Raw genomic sequence first — 22879 nt, 5'->3', positions numbered from 1 at the left:
TAAAATTTGTTTAAGATTTTTGCTTTCTCAATTAAAAATATGTCCCAATTGAGAATCATTGAACATACATTTCACGTAATATATCGACTAACTGTTTATGCCGATTCTCTTCCATAGATTTTACGACATAAGTATGTGTGACAAGATGGAGGAACAAGAACAAGACGTACAAACAGGTACTGGAAATATACATATTTATTTCTACCTTCCCGGCGTCTTGATGTGGGATACATTTATGTATTTTGCATCACAATGACATCATTTTGCTTCTGAACTATTGTGGTGTGCTTAATATGTGGTTATATGCTGAATTAGATTTGACATAAACTTCAGCTTGATGAAGGTGGTCAATATAATAATATCCGATAGACTATTTCATGACACTATTTTTGGATGTCAGTAAACAATCTGTATCCTGAACTCGTGAAACGGTGTATTTATTTTGGTCCTATTTACCGGTATCGCTAATTCAAAGTTTTCCTTATCAAACCTTATAATAATGTATATGGTTGGCCTAATGGTCAAATATTTATTCAACGGTGAAAACCAACAAATTCAACAAAAACATGCTGTCTAACAAATTTTAAAGTGGAAACCTGAAATGCTCTAGATCTCCCTTGGATGTGGTCAATGCAAACAATGTAGCTAGGTCTAAACATTTTTAGCATCGACTTAACAAGCACCAAAAGATGCACTTCAGGATTTCAACCATCAAACTAGGACAAATACATATATTAGGTAGTACGGCTGCGAGCACTAGTCCATGTATCGTATCATATCTAAAAGCTTTCCATTGATGTTTTCCATTGATGTTGGACTGGTGATCATGATCACGATCATGAGATACTGATCATGATCATGATGAAATGAGATATAACATATATAATGCAGGTGCTTGAAGTTCAGATATACGAGACCATCAACCTGTGAATTAGCTATAGCTATAAGACAAAAAACCTTTTAAAATCATAAATTAATAGTTATTATGAAAATAATAATGAAGGTTGAAAGGACTAATACGTAGTACGGCTGCGAGCACTAGTCCATGTATCGTATCATATCTAAAAGCTTTCCATTGATGTTTTCCATTGATGTTGGACTGGTGATCATGATCACGATCATGAGATACTGATCATGATCATGATGAAATGAGATATAACATATATAATGCAGGTGCTTGAAGTTCAGATATACGAGACCATCAACCTGTGAATTAGCTATAGCTATAAGACAAAAAACCTTTTAAAATCATAAATTAATAGTTATTATGAAAATAATAATGAAGGTTGAAAGGTGAAGTCTGGTGTCCAATCTACTTGATGTATGAAAATCAATACAATAATGGAATTAAATGGAATTAATTAGCTAATTAACTCTATTGTATTCATTATGTGCATGCTTTCATCGTACAATATATTAATTTTGACAATATTTTTGTGTTCTAGATATAAGAACATGAAAATTTGATAAAAGGGTATTTTTTCAAAAAGGCCTAGATATATAAGTGTAGTGTATGTCAAATATATATCTTTCATGAATATAAACAAATATTTATAGCTGCAAATATATACAACTGTATCCATAATATACATGTGGGACAAAGAAGTAATTCCAACCGTGTGGAAAAAAAAAATTGTCCAATTTTCGAGACGATCTGTCCCTTTATCAAGACACAAAAAACGAATACGATTACATAATATGAATCGAATAGTAGTACGGGACAATGAAAGAAGACAAATATTTAACAGCACAGTGGAGTGCAATTAACCCTTCAGAGGGTGTAATCATATTTGTTTTGTGTCTTGATAAAGGGGCAGGTCGCCTCGAAAATTTGACCATTTTTGGCCATACGGTTGGAATTACTTCTTTGTCCCATATTTACCATTTGAAGTAATTCGTATCCTACAGACTTATATTTTAATTACCGTTTGATGGGGTCCCGTGTCATCTGGAAAATCCTGTTGATCTTACTTCTTTGACCCTCACAATGTACATGCATAATAATGCAGATAGATCTTTTATCTGAAATGAAGTAAAAACATTAGTATTATCAGGTAAATTTTGTGCTTGCTTTATATGATGAACCACGTCCATGTGCAGATATATTTAGCTGCATGGTTAATATCGTACAGACATGATGTCCTATATACTTGCAATTGTGGATACATGATCATCACACCAATATGGTGCAGGTTAACGTTTAATACAGTAAATTTATATATAATTAAAATTAATGAATTTATTTATATATATGTTTGTTAATTATATATAATTTGTTTATTATTTTCAGACATATGTCGTGTTTGTCGTTGTGAGAGTACTCCTGATAAGCCGCTGTACCATCCGTGCGTTTGCACTGGAAGTATACGATACATACATCAGGAATGGTAAGAAATATTGATAATCTATAGTCCACATCTAAAGTTTCATCTGATCCAAAACTTGCCAAACACATGACAATTTCAGAGATCAACAATAAAGTACGCAAGTGAAAATTTGGCTATATATTATTAGTAATTTTACATATTTTAATTCTTAAAAGTCATAATGACTTTGTTTTTTACATTCAATCATAACTATGTTTAAGGAACTGACTAAGAACTAGTTTTGCATCCTATATAAATTATCTAAAATATCTTCTGGCCATATTTTATCGATTTATTGATAAATCGGTCTTAAGTGTAGACATGTAATTTTTATGATGCCATTTTACTATAGACAAAGAAGGAAATGGCGACGTCATTAAACGATGATTGGATATGATCGTCCATATCTCGCACATAAATGCAACTGAAGAACATGTACAGTATTTCAAAATAAGTGCTAGATAACTAGCTTTTATTTGATGTTGTCAACTTTGAAGTTTTTACGTTTGCATTTGATTTCTGGAGAGGATCAAGTTTTTAAAAATGTAAAATTACTAAGAATTTATACCAAAAAAAATTGCTTGTGTACTGTATTATGGCCCCTGTCTGTATGTTGCTGGTGAAATAGCATCTACTTCAAATTCTTGTACCAAACATCTGACTGTCTTATTATATTATTATGATTAGATCAAGAGTGGTTGCATTGAAAAGTTTGTTCCTAATCTTGATGTTGTACGATGGTGCAGTGTAGTGGTCTTGACTCTGGGTAAAAAAAAGTCTAAAGATGAGTTCCATAACAGATTTCTGTTTGATGCAAACAAGAAGTTGCAAAAATTGTTTGCATCTCAAGAGATTGTAATATAATGGTAATCTTGGTGAGCTTAGATTAATTACATGTATATGTTATTACATTATTTTTTTTTTTCTAGATCTACAAGCTTTAAGAATGTCATTATCACATGAGATATATTGAATTTTCTAATAACTCAATTTTAATACATGTAATAGTATGTAATTTCTTTGAAATCAATAATATCCTTAATATTTATGAGGTGTTTGAATTCTGTTTTACATATATTATCTTTCAGTCTGATGAAGAAATATGTTTTGAGTATCCCGATATTAAACCTACTATATGTTCATTTGTATATATTTTTCAGTCTTTTACAATGGTTAACATATAGTCGGAAAGAATACTGTGAACTATGCAAGCACAGATTCACATTTACCCCAAGTAAGTATCATAAAAAATCTGTAGTACTGGTTATTATTTGTGTTAAAAAAGTCTTTTAGACGACTTCTACAACATGTTACCTAAATATTTTAAGCACTCATATGATGTATATGCACGTACATTTCAAAGTATAAAGATAATTCTTAATAAAATCTTAAGTATTTGGATATATATTTGATGATATATTGATTCTATTCACGATGGATCCACTGTAGATATGTTTATATTAGTGGGAAAAGAATTCATTAGAATAAAACCCCTACATGTATTTTTGCTTGTGATTGATATATTTTGTGTATCAGTATTTCATGAGCATATACAAAGAAATTGTGAAAATTAATCCCAGAGAAAAAGTTTTGAACACAGGTAAAATAGAACCTTATATCATTTTTCTAAACCGCGAAATTAAATCTCTGAATAAAGTGACCAGGAAAAAAGTTTGTTAACAGTATTCACTCAGCTTTTCACAGTATCTGATGTATAATGGTTTATTATATACTTCTACTATTATCCCACTTTTCACCATGTCTGATATAAAAATGTTTCAGTTTATTCGCCGGATATGCCAAAACGACTTCCTATCAGGGATATCTTCAGTGGCCTTCTAACCAGCGTAGGTCGGGCTATACGTTACTGGTTTCACTACACATTAGTGGCATTTGCCTGGCTGGGGGTCGTTCCACTCACTGCCTGTAAGTTTGATAACCTCATTTCAACATATAAAGTATGTTTTCTTTTTAAGGTATTGCACAAAAGTGAATCTATCAATCCTGTTTTGCTCTATGACTACAATTTTGAAAGGTCAAGGTTGTTGCCTGAAAAAGGGCAGTTGATCATGTGATTGATTATTATGTGGCATTATCTTTCCTTGTAAGTTGAAATTTTTAAATCATTTGTTTATGATGTTTATATCATCAATTTTGGGAAAACAACATATTTTTTGTACACATTAATGGCGTAAAAATCAAAATAAGCAATACCTGCTCCAAAGAGTAGATTGCCTCGATAATAGATCTGATACTTTCTCCTCAATGATGACTAGTGAATTTGGTGTCGGCCTTCTAGGTAACCTTTCTAGCACAGCCAGACTGTTCATTATGCTGAATTCTCATTATACAATTGATGTGTTCATACTTCTTACCTCTGTAAAACAACTTTAAGATTTGCCCCTCTGCTTTACAATTGAAGCATACTGCATGTAATCACATATTATAAATGGTTAATTTGGTTGTTGCAGGTCGAATTTACCGATGTCTGTTCACAGGCTCTGTCAGTTCTCTTCTCACTTTACCACTAGACATGCTTTCTACGTAAGTAGTACTTCTGCTTAAGAAGTTGGTGTTGCAAATTAATTTAGAATAGAAATGTTTGGAACGAGTTGAAATCCCTAACTGTGCCACTGGCTGCCTTGTTATCATATTACAAATAAAGGACAATTATTTGACTGAAAATCAAAATATATGGGGATGAACAGTAATAAGATATTAAAAGCATTGTATTGAATTAAAAATATGTATGTTATCATTGCCATGTTTCAGTGATAACCCATGTAATCATTTCCATGTTTCAGTGATAGCCTATGTAATCATTGCCATGTTACAGTGATAACCTACTAGTATGTTATCATTGCCATGTTTCAGTGATAACCTATGTTATCATTGCCATGTTTCAGTGATAAACTATGTAATCATTGCCATGTTTCAGTGATAACCCATGTAATCATTGCCATGTTTCAGTGATAACTAACCTATGTAATCATTGCCATGTTTCAGTGATAACCCTTGTAATCATTGCCATGTTTCAGTGATAACCTATGTAATCATTGCCATGTTTCAGTGATAACCTATGTAATCATTGCCATGTTTCAGTGATAACCTATGTAATCATTGCCATGTTTCAGTGATAACCTATGTAATCATTGCCATGTTTCAGTGATAACCCATGTAATCATTGCCATGTTTCAGTGATAACCTATGTAATCATTGCCATGTTTCAGTGATAACCTATGTAATCATTGCCATGTTTCAGTGATAACCTATGTAATCATTGCCATGTTTCAGTGATAACCTATGTAATCATTGCCATGTTTCAGTGATAACCCATGTAATCATTGCCATGTTTCAGTGATAACCTATGTAATCACAGTGATAACCCATGTAATCATTGCCATGTTTCAGTGATAACCTATATAATCACAGTGATAACCAATGTAATCATTGTCATGTTTCAGTGATAACCTATGTAATCATTGCCATGTTTCAGTGATAACCCATGTAATCATTGTCATGTTTCAGTGATAACCTATGTAATCATTTCCATGTTTCAGTGATAACCTATGTAATCATTGCCATGTTTCAGTGATAACTTAGCCTCAGATTGTTTCCATGGCTGTTTTGTGGTAACCTGCACACTTTGTGCATTCATAAGTCTGGTTTGGCTGAGGGAGCAGATTCTGCATGGAGGGGGACCGGACTGGCTGGAGCAGGAAAATCCCGGGGGTAATCAACCCAGGGTGGGTATATAGTAGGTTGTGTGCGTGACCGGATGTATTTGGTGGGGAGGGGGGAACTGGTTGGAGCGTGGAACTCACGGGAGTAATCAACCCAGGGTAGGTATAAAGTTGGTGAATGGGGATGTATTGGGGAGGGGGACTGGCTGGAGCAGGAGGAATATCAACCCAGACTAGGTATAAATGTAAAGTAAATGTTGAAGGTTGATGACCAGGAATTAAACCATTGAGTTAAGTATCAGCAGAGAGAGGGGATTCTGTCAATGTCTGATAAATGATAGGTAGTTCATGAAATATGTATTAGCTACAAAGTACATCTGCTTCTTAAATGTTTTCTCTTCACTGATATATTTTAATCAGACACCTTACTTTTGTAGAATTTCCTTGATGGTGGAGTGGTGAACAATTTAGTAAATTTAGGAGGAGGCGGAGTTCCCAGAGCCCAACCAGCCAATCAGAATGATGTTAACAACCCACCAATGGCAGCTCCCAATCCTGTAGTGAATGAAGAGGAGATTGAGGAGGACGCTGGCATGGACGGTGTTAATAACGGCAACAATGCAGCACAAGGTTAGGACGCCCTAAATAGGCTAGGATAATTATAGAAATACAGCGAAGGGGAAATGTCTGTTAATGTAGTGTACCAAGGCATATACAGTGGTATGATAAACAGCTGAAAATGATATAGAAATAGAGATATACAGATATAGAAATTCTTTTATGTTCAAAGCACTAGTTTAATTCAATGAATTTGATTATTATAAAATGCACACTTCAGGTCTGTACTCACTATAATACAGTGGAACCTCCCGAAACCGATCATGGTCGGTGCATATAATTTCGGCCGGTTTAGAGAGGGTTCGGTTTGGAGAAGTGCACCGAATACCGATCATCACGATCCGGATTTAATCGATCGGAAGTCATTTTTTACACTAGTGCACCGCATGTAACGTTATGCCTAGTGTTCGTTAAAACCTACCGATATTGATTGTTAATGTGAATGTTATCGCAAAAGAGAGAATCATACGTTTAAAAGGAATGGATTACAGCAAACTTGACTTTGTTACCGCTTATAAACGTAGTTTAGTTAGTTAGTTGCGTGAATGTTCTCGTCTGCAACCCTCATACGACCGATCGCTTCCGGTTACGTCAAGAATCAAATTATATGGTCTAATTACACGATGATCAGTCGATGCCGGTCATTATATGACATAGTCATTTTCTAAAACAATACATGGCTTCGGCTTCTTCATACAGATAATTTACGTTATCCGACAACTACATATGTAAATTAAAAAAAACCCGTGTGATTTGAATACGAAACTTCCTCTTTATTACTAGCTCTGCTTGTTTTCCTACAGTAAACAAACCGCATGCACATGGTTAGACCTTCGTTAGATATCTAAACAATAGGCATGATTAAATAATTGCACCACCATCTCGGGTATAATTACCGTGTACCTATAGCCTTCACATCTGTATACATGCCCCAGGACATGGCATGCGACAACTATGGTACAGGTACGTGTGTGTTTCACGGTCGGTTGATCAGACCTCAATGCAATCTAACAGTGTCGCTCAGGTAAGGCCGGTTTTCAGAAGTGTATTTTAGTTACATTTGACTATTCCGATCTCAAAATCAGTCCGGTATTCGGAATTGGGAGGGATCGGTTTTGGGAAATTTTATATACTATTAATAAAGAGGAATTCATTCCGTACATGACATCCATGTTCGGTTTCTAGAGGTGATCGGTTTTGAGAAGGATCGGTTTTGGGAGGTTCCACTGTATTGTGTACTGCATAATGAAGCAGATATAAAAGATTAACATTATGATCAGTGGATACTACTAAGCTCATCGTAATAACAGGAAATAAATAATGAATGGCAAATTTTTTGTTTGAAAATGCTCCCCCCCCCCCCCCACCCCAATTAGTACATATTTCATTGCGTCAATTTGTCAATGTGTTGTATGAAGGAAATATGAGGGCTACATTGTACACATGAAAAAGTGCTAAAACACTGATTTTTAGGATGATATGTTAACAGTATGCCTATTACAATTTTATTATAAGTAATATAATTTCTTATTGATTTAAATATTTATGTATGTGATCTAAATGTGTAACTATTTATTGATTTTAATATTTATGTATGTGATGTAAATGTGTGACTATTTATTTAGATATCATTTCTGCGTTGAAAAAGATTCTGGATGTAACAGTTTAATATAAATCTCTTTGTATTGTTCAGATGATAATAACTGGAACCCTATCGAGTGGGACAGAGCTGCAGAGGAGTTAACCTGGGAGAGGGTGAGCAACAAGTCTTACATAGCTCTGTTACTGAAGGAATAGATATCTGATAATAAATAAAACAGTCATAGGAAACGTTGTACATATAGATATGAAGTTTATTGATACAGTGAAACCTGCCTTAGTGACCTGCCTGTGATTTACGGGACTTGTCTAAAAAAGTCCTTGACTCAGGATTTTTCTGTGGGACTCACCAATTTTTTGAGAACCCTCTTTATTTCTTTATACTGGGACCCGTCAGAATTTTAAAAGTAGTGTTCTAGACTCACCTTTAAAGTCCTACATAAATCTCTGCATGCTGCTTATCAACACCTTTTTTTAAATGTTCCCAATAACCATTTATAACACAATGTGACCTGTATATATTGACAACTTGGCTATAGAGACCACTTTTGCCTGGTTCATAGAGTGGTCTTTATAGGCAGGTTTGACTAATCAAATGTCATTTTTTATAGCTTTTTCTCGAGAAATAATGTAAGTAAGGAATTTTCAATGGTCAATCAGGTTGAATAAAGGTCTCACAAAATTAATGATATTGATAAAATAAAGATAGGCAATGTAAGTCCATTTCCTTTCTCACTTGTAATGGTCAGGTCAAACATATTACAAGAAAGAAATGATAAGTGTACCATATTTTTGCGCGTATAGTGCGCACCCGAGTATAGTGCACAGGTACGTTTTTGAGTTTCATTTTGGAAAAAAAAAATTTACAAACAAAATCTCAGTTTTTGTATCTTTCGTTCAAAACATTTTGCATTGCCTCCAAACACTCAAAATTGCTGTAGCTTTATCGACAGAATGTGCCATTTCAGCTATTATTGCTGTAAAACGCTTTTGTTACTGTAAACACGTTTATAATGAACATGCTTACAGCGAATTCATGGTTATAACGTAGCAATTTTCATTTCCTGTCAAAGTTCCTTTATGGTATCTGCAATATGTATATAATGAGTCATGTTTACAACAAAGTAATTTTGTTGGACCCCAGAGGTTTGTTACAACCATGTTTTACTGTGTATGATTTGAAGGTCCGCAGAGGTTCGTTATAACCATGTTTTACTGTATATGATTTGTTGGTCCCCAGAGGTTTGTTATAACCATGTTTTTCTGTATATGATTTATCTAGCAATAACCTTTACCTTCTAGAGACTAAATGTTGGTTTGTATGTTCACAGCTACTGGGACTGGACGGTTCACTTGTGTTCCTGGTAAGTACAATCTTACAGGTATTAATTTAATACACATAGAATGTTGAAAATTTATACATTTTTGTCTGAAACATGATTATGCCAGACAGGGATAATAACATGATTGTTATGTCTTGTCCTGGCACTACTCTTCATGCTTAAATCACTGGTTCACTTTTGTTAGCATTTTATCAAAAACCAGAAGAAAGTCACTTTTAACCTATATTTTGACATTTGACAATGTCATCCTAAGGTTTTATGTATTTGCATATTATAGAGTTATTTGCCTTTGCGGGTAGGTATTGATTGTGACATCATGTGTTTGCAAGCTTAACATCATACTTTTCTTAGAGAAGAAGACGTGAATTTCACCCAAAATACGACATCTACCCACAAGGGAGGTAACTCTATAAAATGCAAAGACGGCATGAATAGCCTAGCTCACCTCTTTCCAATATTGGTATATGACATGAGAAATTAAAACTAGTATTGAGTCATTGTTTGCTCTTGGTAAGGTGATCATGTGACTATAGGTACACATGTACTAGGTCACTTTGACCATCATCTTTCCTTTTAGCTTACTTTTAATAAAATTTATGGAAGGTACTTTGATTATAAACCAAGTCTTGTTACTTAATCTCAATATGATATGTATTTCACTGTTATATATGATGTATGTGGCTTTGTTACAGGAACATGTGTTCTGGGTGGTATCTCTCAACACACTCTTCATTCTTGTGTTTGGTAAGATCTTAATTTCTAACAGATACATTCCATATCATATACCTGTAATAGATACATGAAATCTTGTACCATAGCTTACTGTATATCCATTTTCAGAAAGTGAAAACCCTATTTGTGGTTTTAGATGGTAGAAATAAATGAAGTATTGAATCATAATTGAGCAATGTTAAATTGCAAAACCTTTTGATACACAGTATTAATATTACTAAGACCATGTATACTGTACTTTACATAAATGTTAATGTTCAAAGTTTATCAATGATAAAGTTAGTACAGGGTGTCCCATAAGTTGTGTTACACTTTCAAAGTTTAATATTATTTTTAGTTATTAGTAGATCATTCTGAAATTTGGACATCATAATGCCAGTACTGGAAATTTTTATATTATATTTTGTATATTCACTATGTAATTATAAATCACCCCTGCCTTTATATGTTTACAGCGTTTTGTCCCTATCACATCGGCCACTTCACACTGGTGGGGCTCCACTTAGACGACTTTGTAAGTATATACCTGTTTATATTGACTGATGTAAACCAGAGATAGGTAATTATACCAGGTCTATTGTCACAGTTTTATGTCATTTCTTGATGGTGTTATTCTGTAAAGCCCCTTTCACACATTCAAGGATGAGCGCCGGATCACCACAAATTTTATCATACGGGATCATCCTGTGTCCCAGGGCTCTTAATCCTGGTGTTAACGCAGTCATAACACAATGGTTCACCACAAATTTTATCATACGGGATCATCCTGTGTCCCAGGGCTCTTAATCCTGGTGTTAACGCAGTCATAACACAATGGTTCACCACAAATTTTATCATACGGGATCATCCTGTGTCCCAGGGCTCTTAATCCTGGTGTTAACGCAGTCATAACACAATGGTGGTGTTAACGCAGTCATAACACAATGGTTTACATGATCAACACCAACTTGTTTACAGTCATCGTAACTGCCCGGTCGTCTCCCGACAACCCACCGTAATGTACCAGATTGATTACGGACTGCATGGAGCATTACAGTGTGTGCTGGTCTCTAAGTGATTTTTTCACTGAGGAATTATGATGTCAACAAATAATCATTATATTAGAACATCTTAGGCTGGTATAACTTCTTGGGACATTCTGTGTACAATCCTTATGTACCAGTGTTCTTTGAAGGAAAAATTTGTATAAGGGTGATCCCAGACATAACATCTACACAAACATCTCAGTTGTAACACAGATCATACAGGAATCAGTATGGACAACTTTTACCAGTGTAGGAAACATGTTTGGTTTTTTATCCAAGACCAGCTAGCATTGTCATGCCAGATGATTCTAGATGTCACCAGATGCATACACGGTCTATACACGGTGATGTCAGATTGTCACAGACTGTTCCAGATTGATGGTTTGTGTCCGTCGCATCATCCTGGATTGTGTGAAAGGCTTTAGCATTTTAAATCTGATATCTTGGATTTACTCAAAATGTGCAGAAAATTTGATTATAGTCTTATAATTGATTTTCAAACTAAATGGACATTGGTCCTGTAAGATTTTAACTGATAGCCGATGTGTGTGTGTGTTACAGGCGCTGTCCTCCCACTTTGAGGGACTGATGACCACTATGATAGGATATGTTGTAATAGCTGTGTCCTTTGTTATCCTCTACATGATGTGTGCCATAGCAAAACTCAAAAAGTAAGTCTTATCTACATATGAAATACAGAAATATCTCAATGACATCTAATTTAATGAAGACATCACTAAATTAAGTCTAAATATGTTTTCATACTAAAACTAAGAAAAATTCTTGTAAAAGTTAGATTTTTTCTTTTTGTTTTATATGGAGTACTGTATACAAAAAAATGACTTATAATATATTTCTTCTAGTGTCTATGATGTCATAACTCTGAAAAGTATTTTACATGATTTTAAATCAAATGAAAGAAAAGTTGATATTTGAGATACATTAAGTACATGTATGTATTTTGTTGTATTTTGCCCTGATCATGTTTCCCTATATCATGTGTACAATATCCCTTCCTCCTCAGGTTCAGAAGGGTACTGGGATTGTGTTATGTGGTTGTCAAGGTGATGTTACTGGTTGTCATAGAGATTGGGGTATTTCCCCTTATCTGTGGCTGGTGGCTGGATGTGTGTTCCCTGGTGAGTTACAACAGTAGGGGAAGGTCTCGCTGAGGGGAACTTGGATGATTTAATATTCAAAATGACTTCTTTTTATTTTTCATAACATTTCTCCATATACACTAGAGGGGAAAATGTGTTATTTGCACTTTCAAGTGATTGATTCAATGAAAATGCTTTCTGGTCGCTCAGTTATAAGTATAACCAGGATACAATAAAAAATATCTTGCAATAGAATACATTCACATGCATACCAGATCTCTTGTGACGAAAAAAAATAATTTGTTGTAATGAGCATACTCGTTAATACATGTAACCTGTACAACTTCTCACATACATAACTATTAGTAATATATGAATATTTGCTAGAAAATACTTTCTAGTATTCACTTGTTTGTGGATCATCATTGGCATTATCCATTTCTGTTCTATTCAAAATCTAAAAATGATTTCACATTGAATAATTTCATGAAATTTCTAAAAGTTTGTATCTAGGATTCCATCAGATTTTAATTTTATATCTGAATTGACATTCATTGCTGAACCCCTTTTTGATTAATTGATCTTGTAGATATAAATGAAAAAAATCTGTTCCCATCTATCAAATACCTAATTGCTTTGTCTGCTTTAGTCCATGTTTGATGCGACCCTGAAGGATCGTAAGAACAGTTTCCACCTGGCCCCCGGGACGTCCATGTTTATTCACTGGCTGGTAGGCATGGTATATGTTTTCTACTTTGCCTCCTTCATTCTGTTGCTACGTGAAGTCCTTCGACCTGGCGTTCTCTGGTTTCTTCGAAACCTCAACGATCCCGAGTTTAACCCTATACAGGAGGTGAGTATAATGTCTTTTGTCTGTACAGCTAAAACCATTCTCCACACCATTATGTTTTTGCTGTAGGACTCCAACCATATCATTGATTTTGACATATCATGATGTATTAGTAGAACTAGTATGAAAACAATCCAGAAGGCATAGAAGTGGCTTATAAGAGTCTTGAAAGATTATTTAAATGACCCAAACAAATATGAATTTAAGTTATTAAGTCTATCTGTCGATATTCATTTTACATTTACACAGAATATGATTTTGAAATGTTTGCCCTTTCAAAAGTGGAATATTTAATTGATGATCAAAACTTAAAGTCTAATAAATGCATCAAGAGTGGAAAAGAATTACAAAATATTTCTTTTAAAACCTTTCATTTGGGTAACTTGTAGTTAAATATAGGTTACAGTGATTTTATCAATTCTGTTGGTTTACATTACACATTTTGTTCCAGATGATCCACCTTCCGGTATACAGACATGGCCGTCGCTTTATAGCTTCTGTGGTAGGTGACTTAAATAGTATTATATACCTGGAATGTCCCTGAAAAGATACCACACAGAAATTAACAAATTGTTATGGCAGACACAAGATTAAGAACATAAAGTCAAGCCTTTAAAATCTATCAGATAATGCCAGAATAGGTTTCATTTATTTTTTGATTCCCATAAATAAACCACCAATAATTCAAACATGTAATGTAAGTTTTTGTTAAAAATCATATTGATATTAAGACAGCAACTTTGATAGTTTAACAAATTCCACGTCATTGTTTAGTATTTTAATTGATACCGTTGTAATTACAAATCGTTGATCAATACGATTAAGCAGGTATAATATGTACGCTGTACCCATATCCGAGCCCAAGTCACGCACGTTAAACAAATGTACTACATAACCACTGTGGAGGTGATAAAATTATTTTTTAGGCAAGACAATTCACCTAATAAGGTAAACACACTTCTGTCAGAGCGATTTGAGCTGTTCTAGACAAAAGTAGCATTACTCTACGAGCAAGGGACTGGGTTCGGCATACAAGATATTCGACCACAATGTGTAATGGCGGACAGCGAGTGAGTTTGAACATTTCACACGCATTTCACCACCATGGGATTTTCTGACATATCACAGTAAAACCGACTGATCTAATTTGCATTAGAACTGGGGGGTTTCCGATATATATACACAAATTTTAATGTTCTCGTAGAATGAATTGTCCCTTTAATACTCTGTTTGTAGATAATCTTTGGGAGTACAGTCCTTCTAATGCTGTGGCTGCCGGTACGTGTTATAAAGAAAGTCTTCACAGGATTTCTGCCCTACCACGTCATGCTGTCTAGGTATGTTAACAGATGTCTAAGTGATGTTTATGTTTAAAATTCTATTTGATAGATAATGAAAGTGGAGTTTTTCAACGGGTGGCAATGTTTTATTGTAAGCTTTCGTGAAATTATTAAAAGCAGTATTGGCTGTGAGTTACGTGTATTTTAGTTTTTCTTCTTTGTGTAGTATTTTGAAATCTATTGTTACATTTTATAATTGTACATTAAAACATACTGCAGACATGCCTGTTTTAGCTTTAATCATATTTTGGCGGTAATCTAATTTATGTGGTCAAGATATCTAAAAGGTATTGATATTGACATTGTAATTCTATTTATAGGATAATGTTACTTCAGGGAAAATATGTGAACTGTTTGTTCTAACTCAATCACCATTACTTTATACAAAAATGTAAGTATAGTAGTAACATTGCAGTTCTTGTATGATTATTTACAGTGATGCACCGGTCAGTGAGCTGTCCCTAGAACTCCTGCTGCTACAGGTAGTGCTACCAGCGCTACTGGAGCAGGGACACACCCGCATGTGGCTCAAGGGGATGGTGCGAGGCTGGACCTTAGCTATGGCGTCCATGCTAGGACTACGGTCCTACCTACTCGGCGATTTACCTTTACAAGAGGGGGTATGTAATTCTTAATGAAAGGAGAAGGTACGTTAAGACTTGAATATGGCCTCAAAATTAATTCTCCAGTAAAGAACAACATATTTTGCCATATAACAGCTGAATACATTTGCTAACACATTACATCTCGAAAATATCCCGCATGTGCCAATTATGTTCACTATGACATCATCAACATGCAGTTTCCCGCCATTTTTCACAAAAATCCTTGAAAAATCATACTTTTTGAGTGGTTTTCTCTAAAAATGAATGTGGCCACCTTCGTGGAGCAGAAAGAGATTTTCACACGTTGTGTATCGTGTATTTACGCATATCCATGCAAAATGTAAAGTTGCTCCAAGGTGGCGGCCAAATCCATTTCAAGCCTTTTCTAACCTAAAGATGATGAATTTCTAGCAAAATTTGGCGAGAAGAGGAAAATCATCAATTTGATGACGTCATAGGTGGGACACATCGTGTACATGGTTATAAAAAATTATGTTTTGATGAATGGCAAGTATGAGAGTATTTATTGATATGAAATTGATGGGGATCAGAGTTAATTTTTTTCGGCCTGAAAAATTAAGGCCAAATACTGGTCCTATCATATTTACTCCTTTGTTTGTAACTTCAACAAATAAAACTGATTGAAGATACCACAGAGATTCTCTATTTATGTATCTATATTTTCACATAAACGCTTATTCCATCTTTGAAAAAATACAACAACACAATCAAAACCTATCTGCAATTGCAGATGACTGTAATATGATAACAAACATAGAATATGTAAGGAATAAGACAAATGCTATGTCAGGATTTGAAACAAAGTCAGGAGCCAAACCATAATGTTATATTTAACAGTTAATTATTGGAGTTTAAGCTGAATACCACCTCATTTAGCCTGTTAGTCACAGACATTCACTACATATGTATATCTGCATATAGTACCTAATATCTCGTTGAAATTTGAAACCTATTAATATTGTGTGTGTTTTGTCTAGGATAATGTGGTCCAGGGAGACCCTCCAGCTCCTGTGGTACCCCCAGCCAATAACAATGCTGCCCCTGCTGCCGTTGGAGGCGGTGGAGGGGGAGGATTAGGGGGAGGGCTGGGTGCCGCCCACCAGGCCATGTTACAAGGAGGAGGACCTACAGGCTTCCAGGCATACAAACGGCCACAGCTCTTCTATCTAAGGGTGGGTAATCTCATAATTATATTGAAACAGCCACAGCTCTTCTATCTAAGGGTGGGTAATCTCATAATTATATTGAAACAGCCACAACTCTTCTATCTAAGGGTGGGTAATCTCAGGATTATACTGAAACTGCCACAGCTCTTCTATCTAAGGGTGGGTAATCTCATAATTATACTGAAATTGCCACAGCTCTTCTATCTAAGGGTTGGTAATCTCATAATTATACTGATACTCTTCTAAATAAGTGTAGGTATTCTAAGAATTGTTCAAAAAGTCTGGTGTCTGGTGTTCTTCTATCTTAGAGAGAAAGAGCATTTATCATAGTATATTTCAAGCTATGTGATATAACATATGGAATGAATATTAATGTCCTTTATAAGGCTTAAGTTTCCTAACTGCTTGATTATGGGTGAGGTTTACAGTTATCTCCCTTTTATGTGGAGAATGATGCTTATCTCCCTTTACTGTACTGACAGTAGTTATCTCCCTTACAGATCATGCTACTTGTTCTGTTCATGTGTGTCACACTGTTCGCCTCCAGCCTCATGTCACTTGTATTGCCAGGTATGTATTAGTTTGGATAGGAAATTTTTTGATGATTATCAATATCATTCTTAAGATTGAAATACACATAAAGCTCTTAAACTTTATAGATTTATCAAAATTAGAGTATATTAGTAAACAAATTGTTGATTTTAGAAAACTGCTAATTGATATAACCATATGTCACTCTTATTCTTAGATACAGTCTTTTGCTTGTAAACTTGTCATCAAAAAATGACGAAAAAATACATTTTAGTGTTAAATAATTATTTGAAATATTGTTTGTCAAAATACATATAATAGGATTCAAGGTGAATGGGAATTTCAATTTCATTCATTCCTGCACTCTGTAATTTATTGCTTCTCTGTTGGCAGTATTTTTTGGGCGAAAGCTTATGTCGCTGTGGATGGGGGATGCTAAGATCCATGAGCTGTACACAGCGGCCTGTGGGTTATATGTATGTTGGATGATCCTCAGGATTAGCACTGTTTTGTACAACTGGATCCCACAGGGCACCTCGGCCATTCTCAACAAGATCAAGGAGTGGGCAGTGCTGGTAGGTTGTCTAATAACTGTACATACAACCTGTGGTTTGACCAAAATTATAATCAAATTTATCTTCAGGATAAATTATCAATGTTTTGGAATGAGATTTCATATTAGGAAAATCAAGTTGAATTCTTGCTGATCTCTTAACAGCTAATTTATTGTCTGGGAACTTTTACATGCAATGAAATGTTTAATAGTGGCTGCGTTACTGATAAATGTCTTTATTTACAGGCAATGAAATGTCTTATCGTGGCTGCGTTACTGATTGGTGTTGTACCCTTATTACTGGGCCTGTTGTTTGAACTTGTCGTCGTGGCTCCTCTACGAGTGCCTCTAGAGCAGACACCTATATTCTTCCCATGGCAGGTAAGTAGCAGATAATCTTTCAAATTATACAACAAAATTTGACATTCTAACATATTTATGTATATATACGTTCCACTTAGGATTCATGAAAATGAAATATGGAACCTCTATTCGTCATTGTACACAAACACAAATTTTTAACCTTGACCTCACTCCAGAGAGTTTGTGATCTTGACCTCAATCCAAACACTTTGTGACCTTTACATTACCTTGATAATTTGTGACCTTGACATCACCTTTGATGATTGTAACCCTGATGTAATCAGATATTTTATGACCTTGGTATTACCTATAATAATTTGTGACCTTGACATCACCTTTGATGATTGTGACCCTGACATAACCAGATATTTTGTGACCTTGGCATTGCATATAATTTGTGACCTTGACATCACCTTGGATAATTTGTGAAACCACTTCAGACATGTATCCTGACAATACCTCAGACATATTGTGACCTTGATCATTCAGGAAGTTTGTAATTTGTCCTTTTCTGAATAACCAGGACTGGGCCCTCGGAGTCCTCCATGCCAAAATTGTGTGTGCAGTAACTATGATGGGACCACAGTGGTGGCTAAAGCGGGTCATCGAACAGGTACATTTGACCTTGACCCAGTTTTTCATACACATTTATTTGTGTCCGAGTAACTTGTGTTAAACTGGTATATTATCCACAGAGAAATTATTATTTTGTTTTTCATTAAATCTCTGTGAATATACATATATATGTGCAAACTTTAGCAATTTTAATTTTTCGCATGATTGTGAATAATTTCAACAGTTTTAAGGCTGACTTATATCATTAACTCTAAAAATATCCATGTTTACTGTACCTTAAGTTTTTGAAAGGTTTGAAAATAACTTGATGTTTGTTTTACAGGTTTACAATGATGGTATACGGAATATGAACCTTAGATTCATTCTCACCAAATTGTGTGCACCCGTCGTTGGTATTCTTGGCATGTCACTGTCATTGCCATATGTTGTTGCTAAAAGTTTTGTACCTTATTTAGGTAAGTTTTATGATATTTGTGGAATTAAAATTCCATTATATATGCATACATCTGATATCAACTGCTTAGGGTATTCTAAATTCATTTAAATTATAAATGTTTAAAACTTTGAAAATTTGAAGAAAACTACTGTGCTTTTACATAAACAAATGAAGGAACAGGTAATTATAATTATAAAGTTCATAATATGCATACCTTGGATGTAAATAAAAAGCTACTTTCAATTGACAATGACTATTTGTTGCGTCTATAATATTGATAGTAATAACTGTGTATTCGTGGATTACACATCAACTTTCTAGTTCAACTTTTCGAGAAACACGGTGGTAACTTAACATGATTACTAGCTTTGTGACTTAAAATTCATGAAAATTATGAGCTAGTTTAGAGAAACTCTATCACTGACATTTAATTGTTCAAAAACTGTTTGGGTTTTATATTCAGGTTTTATGTAGAATATATTGTTTTCTTTGTTTATTTTCAGGTTTTAATTTCCAGACCCAAAACTTGGTATTAAGAAGAATATATCCTTTCCTCTTAGCCTGCATTGTGTTTGTTCTTTTTGGAATGTTCCAAATTCGTCAGTTTAAAAGGCTCTATGAGCACATCAAAAATGACAAGTAAGTGTATTTCTTACAAATTAATTAGTTTGCTGTTTCCTTGTTTCACGTTTATTGCATTAGTGTGAGATGAAAGTCACTTTATTAGCCCATATCAGAAAGGATCACCTTTAAACTTTCTCATGATACTCTTCCCTGTGTTGAATTCATTATGACATTCCTTTATGTACCAAAAAGGATCTCTTGAAAACTTCATTATACTGTATGCTGCTGCTCTTTGTCCAAATGAAATATTATTTACCTTGTAATCATCTGTCATTAGTCTTTCCTATGTCTGTGGATCCCTGAAAACACATAGCGATAATAACTTAACAATTTCTTGCTTAATATAAATACATATTATTGATATTATTGTAACGCATGTATAAAAGACATTACTCCGGTAAATTGAGCAAATATTAAAAGTAATGGAATTCAAATACAGATTTCATTATAAAATTTCAATGGCTACTTGATGTAATTTATAATTTCACCATGCTATCTATAATTTACTCTGATTCACAGATACCTTGTTGGACAAAGACTTGTGAATTATGAACCTAGACAAAGATTTCTCTCCCAAATCCGTCGCCAAATGTCCTGACTTTTGAACATAGAAGAATACGTTTATTTTGTGTGTCTGTGGTCAGTGAGGACAAAGTCATGTCCACATAGTGATCACTTACTTCCTATGAGTTGATATGGTAATGGACAGGAACCGAGTCATGGCCACATAGTGCTGACTACTTGATGATGTAGTGACCACTGGTAGAGATGAGCAGTGACCAATGGATGTGATAAGCACTGAATGTGGTGACCCCTGATTCAGATAAGCTGTGGATAAAAGTCCTATATTTATACCATATCGGACCATATAAGGACATCATGGATGTTGATTGATGATAACGAGGTTGGACATGTGGGTAAAGATGTTGATAACATGAATATGTAGTGTTAAAAAAATGCCACATTACTTACCAAAGGTAGTTTAAAACAATCAAATGTTAATGATGAGGAATTACCTGTATTGTTGTAGTCATGATCCACTGACTAGGATCTGATGACCTTTAATATCTTACAAATAGTTTGATTAGTAATCTCTCACACTTGGGTCATCAGATCAAAAGTAAAGTCAATTGTGTATGCATTACTGATAATGTCATAATAAGAATATCTCTCTAAACTTTAGTTTACCATATAGTGAGATAAGATGTTTGTGTTACAAAATTAGGCTTCTATTGAAACTGATTACAGTATATAAAGCCTTCTAATGTAACTGATTACAGCATATACAGGTTTCTAATATAACTGATTTCAGTATATAAAAGCCTTCTAATGAAACTGATTACAGCATATAAACAGCTTTCTATTCATATATAAGCTGATTTACAGCATATATAAACCTCTAATGAAACTGATTACAGTACATACAGACTTCTAATTAAACTGATTACAGCATATAACAGGCTTCTAATGAAACTGATTACAGCATATACTGGCTTCTAAGGAAACTGATTACAGCATATGAAACCTAATGAAACTGATTACAGCATATAAAACCTTCTAATGAAACTGATTACAGCATATAAAACCTCTTAATGAAACTGATTACAGCATATAAAACCTTCTAATGAAACTGATTACAGCATATAAAACCTCTTAATGAAACAGATTATAGCATATACTAGCTTCTAAGGAAACTGATTACAGCATATAAAACCTTCTAAAGAAACTGATTACAGCATATAAAACCTCTTAATGAAACTGATTACAGTATATACAGTCTTCTAATGAAACTGATTACAGCATAATGAAACTGATTACAGCTGATTACAGCATAATGAAACTGATTACAGCATATAAAGCCTTCTAATGAAACTGATTACAGTATATACAGGCTTGTAATGAAACTGATTACAGCATACAAAGCCTTCTAATGAAACTGATTACAGCATATACCGGCTTCTTGTGAAGCTGATGGTAGGGTAAACATTGTGTACTTGTACAAGTGTACATTATGTATTTGTGTTCTTTGTATGTGTACATGGTTTGTGAGTGTACATGATTTTCTATTGAAATGAATGGTGTACATGGTGTACTTAAGCATATATGGTGCTCATATTTTGTAGTTCGTACTGAACTGGCAAGAGGTTACTTTTTGTGAGTGCTCCGAGTCTTGTATACAAATATCATTTATGTTGAGAATCTTTTTGATGATATCAATGTTATTTTGTGTTGATATCGGACGTGATTATGATAAACATTATAATTTATATATTATTTTAAATCACAGAGATAGTTTTTTCGTGATGTTATTTTTTATCATGAATCAGCTTGGTAAATCGCCACTATTGTAATGTTAAATATGTTAAGAATGCAGTCTTATTAAATCAATTGTACAGTAATTCCTTTTCTATTTGGGTTATTCTCAGAGATGAAATCGCTGAAGATAATCACTATTGATAATGTAAAGATGTTGAGGGGTTGACTGAAGGGGAAGTACAGGTCACCTGACTAACTAGTTGTATGGAGAAGGGATCAGTGAAGCATAAACAGCAACTATTTTATTTACCTGGTATCTATTCTTGCTTCATCAAAATTAAAAAAAAATGATATTGATAACAAAACTACTTTGAAACTAAATTTCACAACTTTTCATTCAACTGCCAACTTGTGAAATGTATAAAATAGATTATTTAAAGAATATATTTAATTATTATATTTCACTTCATTCAAGTCATTTGAGATGTCTTTCATTATTGTGTATAGTTCTAGTTTGAGAGAGACAGGTGAGTACATGTTGTGTGATTGTATGGATAGTATAACAGGTGTTATTGATTTCACTATTGGATTTGTCCTGTGAAAGTGGACGGGGCCTGTGGAGATAGGTGGGTCTTGATTATTTGAAAATAATTTAATCTTATAGGGATGGTGGGACTTTACAAAGGCAATATGTATCCAGGTCAATTTTACCTGAAAAGAGCAAAAACGTCATTTCAGGTCAAAACCTTGACCTGAAATTCATAGGAAGATTTTAACCTGAATTCACATGAAGATTTTTTCAGGAAATTGATCTGAAAAAATCTTCTTGTAAAATTGACCTCAATTTCAGTTGAATTTCATGTGAATTTCTGGTCAATTTCAAATCAAGATTTTTTCAGGTCAAATTGACCTGAAGACATATTGCCTGTGTAGATAGAAAACACTGTTTATTATGTTCTATTGAATGGGTGGGGCTTAATTATAATAATGCACTTGTCCTATGATCATTAGCAGGACTTGATAACACTATTGGATGTTTCCTCTAGATGTGGCTGGGACTTGTTTATCATGATGGACATGCATGTTTTGGAG

General features: G+C 34.2%; 1 protein-coding gene across 1 annotated transcript; it reads left to right on the top strand.

The window, feature by feature from the left end:
• The first annotated feature begins 57 nt into the window (after positions 1-57).
• LOC138315174 (E3 ubiquitin-protein ligase MARCHF6-like) lies at positions 58-20884 on the top strand. Its single transcript, XM_069255983.1, has 25 exons — positions 58-176; positions 2291-2387; positions 3527-3600; positions 4149-4292; positions 4838-4910; positions 5959-6112; positions 6487-6679; positions 8361-8422; positions 9598-9630; positions 10302-10353; positions 10797-10855; positions 11928-12037; positions 12391-12505; positions 13116-13319; positions 13768-13818; positions 14553-14653; positions 15093-15276; positions 16260-16454; positions 16949-17018; positions 17373-17554; positions 17779-17913; positions 18419-18508; positions 18794-18926; positions 19411-19546; positions 20051-20884. Exons 1-25 carry the CDS (start codon positions 98-100, stop codon positions 20127-20129), a joined length of 2805 nt encoding a protein of 934 aa, XP_069112084.1. The 5' UTR covers positions 58-97; the 3' UTR covers positions 20130-20884.
• Positions 20885-22879: the final 1995 nt, after the last annotated feature.

Source organism: Argopecten irradians, chromosome 2 (genome assembly GCF_041381155.1).
Source record: "Argopecten irradians isolate NY chromosome 2, Ai_NY, whole genome shotgun sequence".
NCBI classification, from domain to species: Eukaryota; Metazoa; Mollusca; class Bivalvia; order Pectinida; family Pectinidae; genus Argopecten; species Argopecten irradians.
The sequence above is the reverse complement of the archived record's forward strand: the minus strand, read 5'-3'. Positions and strand labels throughout refer to the sequence as shown.

What these genes read in the sequence shown, in the direction of transcription:
- LOC138315174 (XM_069255983.1), top strand. Translation starts at nt 98, where the DNA reads ATGCCGATTCTCTTCCATAGATTTTACGACATAAGTATGTGTGACAAG. An exon ending in AGAACAAGACGTACAAACAG is followed by an intron (nt 177 to 2,290) that starts GTACTGGAAATA and finishes TATTATTTTCAG; the next exon opens with ACATATGTCGTGTTTGTCGT. An exon ending in CCGGGGGTAATCAACCCAGG is followed by an intron (nt 6,113 to 6,486) that starts GTGGGTATATAG and finishes TTACTTTTGTAG; the next exon opens with AATTTCCTTGATGGTGGAGT.